The 7,383-nt window shown below is 44.6% G+C and overlaps 1 protein-coding gene across 1 annotated transcript; it reads right to left on the bottom strand.

Annotated features, from left to right (window-relative positions):
- Positions 1-1,491: 1,491 nt before the first annotated feature.
- LOC100282710 (retinol dehydrogenase 12) lies at positions 1,492-6,559 on the bottom strand. Its single transcript, NM_001155617.2, has 8 exons — positions 6,186-6,559; positions 3,347-3,578; positions 3,167-3,246; positions 2,817-2,970; positions 2,634-2,712; positions 2,474-2,555; positions 2,283-2,341; positions 1,492-2,188 (listed from the first exon to the last, which is right to left on the bottom strand). Exons 1-8 carry the CDS (start codon positions 6,361-6,363, stop codon positions 1,949-1,951), a joined length of 1,104 nt encoding a protein of 367 aa, NP_001149089.2. The 5' UTR covers positions 6,364-6,559; the 3' UTR covers positions 1,492-1,948.
- Positions 6,560-7,383: the final 824 nt, after the last annotated feature.

The following is a 7,383-nucleotide window of genomic DNA, read 5'->3' as shown; positions in this document are numbered from 1 at the left end:
CCGTCGTCTCCACTATCGAGCTTTCGACCGAAACGCCGCGGGCCTCGTTCCCTCCGATACACGGTGGCGGCTGTGACACAAACTCGGTTGTCACGGTCTCGCAAGAGTCTCTCCCCCACTCGGTACAATTACAACGACTCGCACAAGAGCCAAGGGGTTGTGTGTTTTTCTAAACTCACTCAACTAACTAGGATTCACCTAGAGCAAGCGCATAAGCGGTCTAACTAATCTAAGTATTTCGCATCACCGAATGATTTTATTAAGTGCTTGGATGTTTGAGCACTTGAAAATGTCTATAAAATGTGTTGGTATGTTGCTTGGGCTCCCACACCATCAAATGGATGGTTGGAAGGTTATAAATAGCCTCCCTCTCAATTATAGTTGTTGGACAGAAAGCTGACTGCTCTGTCGTCGGGCGCATGATGGCAGTGGGTAAGGTACCCAGTGGGCACACGAAGCCATACCCATACCCACTAGGAAAAAATTGACCCATACCCATACCCATTACCCATCATGGGTACAAAATTACGCCATACCCATACCCACCATGGGTAGCGGGTACCCATCGGGTACCCATACCCATTAACATTACGATAGACATGATCAAAATCCGCCATAACCGTGCCCTAATAGGGTTTTTACCCATCGGGTTTCGGGTACCCATTGCCATCCCTCGCGCACCGGATAGTCCGGTGCACACCGGACATGTGTGGTGCCCTGGCCACGTCAGGCGACCGTTGAGGTCTGTAGCAGTCGACCGTTGGATTCGATCATTGGCCAGATTGTTAAAATGTTATGAAACTTTATAATTGACAGCTTACTTATAGAAAAACTACCAAAATAAATTTGTAGGTGTTAAAATGTTATAAAACTTTATAATTGACATTTTTTTATTTGAAATCATCTTGTCATAGAAAAATATCTTTGAAGTTTTCAAATTTAAAATTCAAATTTTGTAAACGAAATTGGATAAAGAAACTATCAATATGAAAGTTGTAGATAAGTTATGCAACTTTATAGTTGACAACATTTTCAATGAAATTAATTTAGTGCCTCAAATAATCAATTTACTCTCGATTTGTTATAATACATAGAGAAGGAAAACATAATATAGACACAAGTGATATAGTGGTGTAGTGGTGTAGTGGTAGAGGAGGTTGCGCTAGAGAGAGGTTGTGAGTTGGAATGCCGCCGATCACAAGTGAATCCAATTCAAAAAAATGGTGAAAATGATAGGACGATAGGTAGAGGGCAATGGTGATGGTTGGGGGTGGTTGTTCTAACAAAAAAATATTTTTTTTGCGATTCTTAATTTGCCGAATATTTTTCTTTGTCGAGTGTTTTTGACACTCGGCAAAGTTTGACGAGTGCCCAAAAAACTGCTCGGCAAAAAAAATATTTGCTAAGTGTAACACTCGACAAAGAATTTGCCGAGTGTAAAAAGTCTTTTGCCAAATGTTTGGGACACTCGACAAAGAAGTCCAGTCCAATAGTGTAACAGCTGTTAATGTCGTCACAAGTCATGATCTTCCTGACAATTCAAGAAGCATGGAAACAAATAAACAACCAAGGCTGCTCTTAATGCTAAAACTATCAAACGTTTATGATTTTGGCGCTTTCCGAAGAATAAAAATTATCCAACACTAGTACTCTCATATCATATGATTGCAGGCACATCTTGTTTCCATATGATCGTATAATTTTGGTCTTCTATCTTGCAACACCCGGGGCCACCGGCTAATCACCGTCGACGTGAGCACACGAGTGATCTCAGATTTGGGTGAACGACGGAGAGGACTGCCTCAGGCCTCAGCCGCACCGTGGTTTCTTGATTGATTGTCTGAATACCCCTTACCAGTCTCGGGCACTTAGGTGCTATTACAGTCACTGGCCATTCGGGCCCAGAGGACATGTACAAAAAGTAGAAAACGCAGCAACATATATTACGCTACTTGTCTTGGAAAACGTCTTTCGTAACCGTGGTTTCCTCCTCTTCGCTTGCCTGTGTCGTCTGTGACATATCAGCATAGATCTTGACAAGTTCTTCGCTGAACGACCATAGCCTCTTCGCCAGCTCTGAGTCTCTCGCGACAGCAGTCGGTGTTGCTTCATTGCAATCAGCGAAGTATTTACCAGATACACCTTTGACATTAGGGTGCAATGCCAAGTAACAAGTAGTTGCAGCCCCCTACAAACAGTGTCCATCAGATGATATTCTTATTATGATCATGACACTGACTATGCTTTAGAGGGTTACTAGCTGGGTGCTCGGATTCACTAACCCGGGGCACGCTCTTCAGAACAAGATTTGCTACAGGGGAGAGAGCCGAAATCAGCGCACCTGCCAAGCATACATTTATATTAGTTAACTGAATACAGGATCGATCCAGCAATATCATTTTTGTTTTTGGATCTTCTTGCTGCCGTAAAGATCAAATTTTCTTTGAAAGATCTGAGCTTGCGACGTCATTACTGTTTCCAGCAACATAGCGAATGATATTGGTGATGATCACTCCAGGATGCAGGGAATTCGCTGTCAGGTTGCATCCTTCTTCCTGAAATGGCACCAGACATGTTTTTTGTCTTGCGATGATGTGAATATGCAGCCAGCGGCAAGGCGGCAGATTGCATACCTGAAAACGCCTGGACAACTCATTTGTGTGGAGAATATTGGCTAACTTCGAATGCGCGTATGCAATGAACGGTTTGTACCTGTAAAATAGGAGTTGGACGGGGGGTGGGGTGGAAATTCGGCTACTTATACCATGCTCATGCTTGTAACCAAAATCAATAAGCATAAATAGCATTTTGCTAACCTAGCCTTATCGTTTAGCTTGTTCAGCTCAAAGCATGTACCATCACTTCTTTTATGCGCGACCGATGATACGTTTATGATCCTTCCCTGCACACCTGTCTCTGCAGCAGTTGATTTCATCTTGTCTAGCAGGAGACTTGTCAGCAAGAAATGGCCTGCTCATAAGGTCAAATTCAGTACATGCTTTTGCCTAATTAATCATGCACTATTTGCTTCTAAAGGTATCAGGGGGGATCTTCTGAACAATGTACTGACAGAAAATCAGCACATATCAACAGAGTGCGGATCAATTCCATCCTACATTCCTACTCACAGGGATTTATTGACATGAATGACCGGCATCCTACTCACCAACATGATTCGTTGCGAATTGCAGCTCAATTCCATCCTTGGACAGCTGGTAAGGGCAGGCCATGATCCCTGCATTGTTTCTTCAGAGGAACATGTGATTCAGATTACCATGCGAGCGAGTCCAGGCAGCAGTGCACTACACCCGCCGAGAGAGGTTCAGCGACGGCGATAGGTACGTACATGAGGAGGTTCAGATGCTTGTGGGATGAATTGAAGGACCGTGCGAAGTCGCGGACGGAGCTGAGACAGCTCAGGTCCATCTCCATAACGTGTACCTTGGAGCTTGGGACCTCATCTGCGAGGCTCTCCTTCAACTTGAGGCCACTCTCCAGTGTCCTAGCTGGTATGATTACCTTGGCTCCCCTCAGTGCTAGAACTCTGGCTGTCTCCTTTCCAATGCCATTCGTCGCTCCTGCATTTTGCCAAAGGAAGCCATAGGATAAGAAAATTGTGACAGACAGATCATGCATATATAGATATTGTAGTTGCAAGATTCGTGAGGTTGCTATGCTAAACAAGATGGAAATATAAGTGTAAGGCTGTCTCTAGCAACTTATCTTTTCTCCTATCTCATCATTTTTTTGAAATGAATCAGAGCTATCGATTATATTGATAAAGAGGATACCCGAAAATAGGCGAACAACAATCTCCCAAAGAGAACTACAACAAAAAACAACTGCTACAGCAAAAACTACGCCAACCCTACCAACAACAACGTCTTAGCAACAGGAGCGCACAACATCTCTAACAACACGAGCACACAACAAAAAGCCACCCGGTACAACAAAGACATATCTAATGAATAGGCAAATAAACCTCCGCCACAAAGTCCCAAAAGGCACAACCTTTTAAACTCAAAAGCTTCTTGAGGAGGTCCGGTGGCAACAACTCCTTAAGATGGTCTGCACATGCTTGAATTGAACTCTCGTTGGGCATCCCATCAATCCCAACAATGTTCGGATCATTAAACACACCACGTTGTGCAAGACGAGCACTTCGACGAAGCGATGAGCTATTATAGGACTTACACCGATGCCTAACTGTCATAGTCGATGGTGAGGGTGGAGCTAATGGAGGGCATGCAAGGTCCTCATCCTTTCTATCTCTGGTGGACAAAGAAGACCCTATCTCTATCAGAGAATCCTCTACCAGTCAAGGTTCTGTATTGTCCTCAACCATAGAAAGAGGACCATGCACAGGTGTGTCCTCATCAACAGGTGTGCCCTCCACCAAAATAGGTTCGGAAGTGTCCTCAACCATATAATGGGAAGGATTGTCTTCGATGGTGGTAAGAAATATGGGGTCCTCAAAAGTAGTTTGCGCGACCAAGGTAACTTCCTCATCATCTGATGCACCCTCCACCACAATAACATCCTCAATAGAGGTGATAGCCTGAAGCAACGTGGAGGTCTCTGAAAGTACCTCAATGGTATGCTCAGTGGACCTCATTTGGCGAGAATCAGCTTTAAATGCCCCTACAACCACCTCATTAGCGGCAAGGTCCGTCTCTCTAAGAATCTTCAAACTAGATACCCTAGAGGGCATCTGGCCAAGGACGGAGACTACGGTGTTTGCACTTGTGTCCTCAAACATCAAGGAGTCGCATCTGTGCAGGCCGCCGCAAGAGAAGCAAGGATCGACGAAGGTGAATTATGCTTCACTAGAGAACAGGAGCCAAAGAGCTCGGGCAAGTCGGAGACAGAAGCATGCTCCAAATGGTTGGCCACATGTGCTAGCCACGACTTGATGATAGAAGCCTCCTCCTTGAGAGGTTGCAACACTTCCTCCAAACGAATTGAAAATATATGTTGAAACTCTGCTCACAACAACCCGGCCAAAGGGGTGATCAAGGACTAAAGGTTCAAAGGTGTCGAGGCAAGGGAGGCAGAACAACAGCTACGACAAACAGGATCGTTGTCCTTATCACGCAAACCGATGGGTTGAGAAGCCGATGGAGGATTGTGATGTCCTTGCGATGGAGACTTGGTGACGACATCAGCTGACAATGTACTTAGCGGAGGCTTGGCCACTACCTCAGCCCAAGTCCTCGACTCTATGAAGTATGAACGGTATAGTCTACTATACAAAACAATGTTTTGCACGATAATATCCACAATCTGCTGGAAACAGTCTAATCCGAAGAACAAAGTAGACATATATATTAGAATTTGTCCTTCCGAATGACGATCAATGAGCACTGACGAAAGTAAATTCCAGCACAAACATATTCATCAAGCATGTGTCATAAAACTGAACTATTATGATATTCAGGGAAAACACTGAACTATTCAAGAACGGATACAACTAGTCAACTGCTAGTACTACGAATGAGTTGAAATTAACTAGACTGTGAGGCTGTTGGTTTGCTCTCACGACGAAACTATGTGAGTTTTTTACTGCCCTAAAAGGAAGATATATCTAAGAATAAGGCCCCAAAACTGAAAACTAAAGGCCTATTTGGCACAGCTCCGGATAATCTAAAAATAACTCCAGGTTTGGTTTATTTTCAAGAGTAGATTTTTTTATAGGAGTTAGTATTTTTTTAACAAATCATTTGGCTTTAGCTTCTCTTGATGCGAGAAAAGGGCAAGATACAGAGTAGGGGAGGAGCCGCTAAGAGTCATTTTTTTTGGCTTCAGCTCCTCAGTACTCTTTGTTAAGAGCTCTTCTTTAGACTGCTTGAAAGGAACCGATTTGGGAGCTCCCAAATAGGGCCTAATTTCTACTTGACATGCTGTTTTCTAGTCTTTCGTCGCCCTTCACGGCCGCCAACAGTTTTATTGAAGTCTAGTGTTTTTTTATGAAGTCAACAGTTTTTATGACACTATTCAGGAACGGATACAACTAGCCAACGGTTTTTATGAAGTCTTGTGTCATAAAATCAATATAGTGTTACAACTCTTTGCAGGCTTGAAGACGACTGGGGGAATGAAAGTTAGGCCAGAGAGAAACCATTCATGGCTGTTGTGTGCTTCAGTCAAAGAAAAGAGGAGAAAAAATTAAGCCATGGACGGGCGACCTGTGACGATGGCAGTGATGTTGCTTGCGTCGACGCCGGCGGTGACCTCCTCGGCGGTGGACGCGGAGCCGAAGCCCGACGGCCCACGTCGCCCCCACGGCCAACCCCAGAGCCCCATCCCTGACGACACTACTTCCCTCGCATGCCAGCAGAAATCTGCCACCGCCTGCTCAAACATCGCATATGTCCATCGCCGCGTGACCTGCGTGCAGCGCCTCCCCTCTTGCTGGTTGGACTTGGATACTCGTAGGGGTAGGGATAGGGATGGATAGGAGGGGCTTCTTTTTTTTTTGGAAAAGACCTAGAGGTGACTGGTGAGCCGTGAGCCGTGAGCCTCGTGTCGCCTGTCGGCGACGTCGACGGATGTTCTGCCGCATCTGAGCCTGGCTTGTCCTCGACGGATGTTCTGCCGCATCTGAGCCTGGCTTGTCCCCACCGGTTAAGCCTATGCTAACCCATACCACACACACGCCGGGTTAGGTTGACGCTGAGGGTCTCTTGGGAGTGAAGTATTTTTACAATTTCTATGGTTTTAGTTAATACAACAGTATTTTATGATATGAGGTGTTTGGTTGTATTTCTGAAAATTATGTTTTCAAATCAATGTTATTCTATATACTATAGTATTTTTAGACTATTGAAAACTCTACTCCAACCTAAAGTTTTCATGACATACCTAGTTTTTGTCTAGTATCATGGTTTACAATATTGTATCCAAACATTGTTTCCCAAAACCATAGTATTTTTGGAACAGTCAAAACTACGGTATTGTCATGATAATTGCAAAGTCTAGTATTGTAAAACCATAGTTTTAAGAAACATCGTTGCCAAACAGGCACCCTCTCGGTCTGCATTTCATTTTGGCACGTTGCTGGTGCCGGCCTACATTGCTTACGGCGCGGACGTGTGCGGATGGAATCATCGGATGCAGATAGATGATCAGACTGACTACAACCCCTAAGACTGTCTCAACGATTTCATACTTCCGTGCCACATCCGCAATATTTTTCCCACTATATTACCTCTCTCCACAACAGTTTTCTCTATATTTTTCCTATACCCCAATCGATGTGGCACACACATCTCATCAAACACCTTGGAGGCGAGGAAGAAGGCCTTCAGCACATCGCGAAGGTGGTTGGTGATGGAGCGGGTGACCTCGATGATGGACGTCTCCTGGAACGTGTCTGTGCCAATG

The sequence above is a fragment of the Zea mays genome, chromosome 4 (genome assembly GCF_902167145.1).
Source record: "Zea mays cultivar B73 chromosome 4, Zm-B73-REFERENCE-NAM-5.0, whole genome shotgun sequence".
Classification (NCBI taxonomy): Eukaryota; Viridiplantae; Streptophyta; class Magnoliopsida; order Poales; family Poaceae; genus Zea; species Zea mays.
The sequence above is the reverse complement of the archived record's forward strand: the minus strand, read 5'-3'. Positions and strand labels throughout refer to the sequence as shown.

Coding starts and splice junctions, on each gene's coding strand:
- LOC100282710 (NM_001155617.2), bottom strand. CDS start 6,363: ATGTTTGAGCAGGCGGTGGCAGATTTCTGCTGGCATGCGAGGGAAGTA. Junction 3,579..6,185: donor CATCACTGCCATCGTCACAG/GTCGCCCGTCCA, acceptor GGCAAAATGCAG/GAGCGACGAATGGCATTGGA. Junction 2,971..3,166: donor ATTCGCAACGAATCATGTTG/GTGAGTAGGATG, acceptor CCTTATGAGCAG/GCCATTTCTTGCTGACAAGT.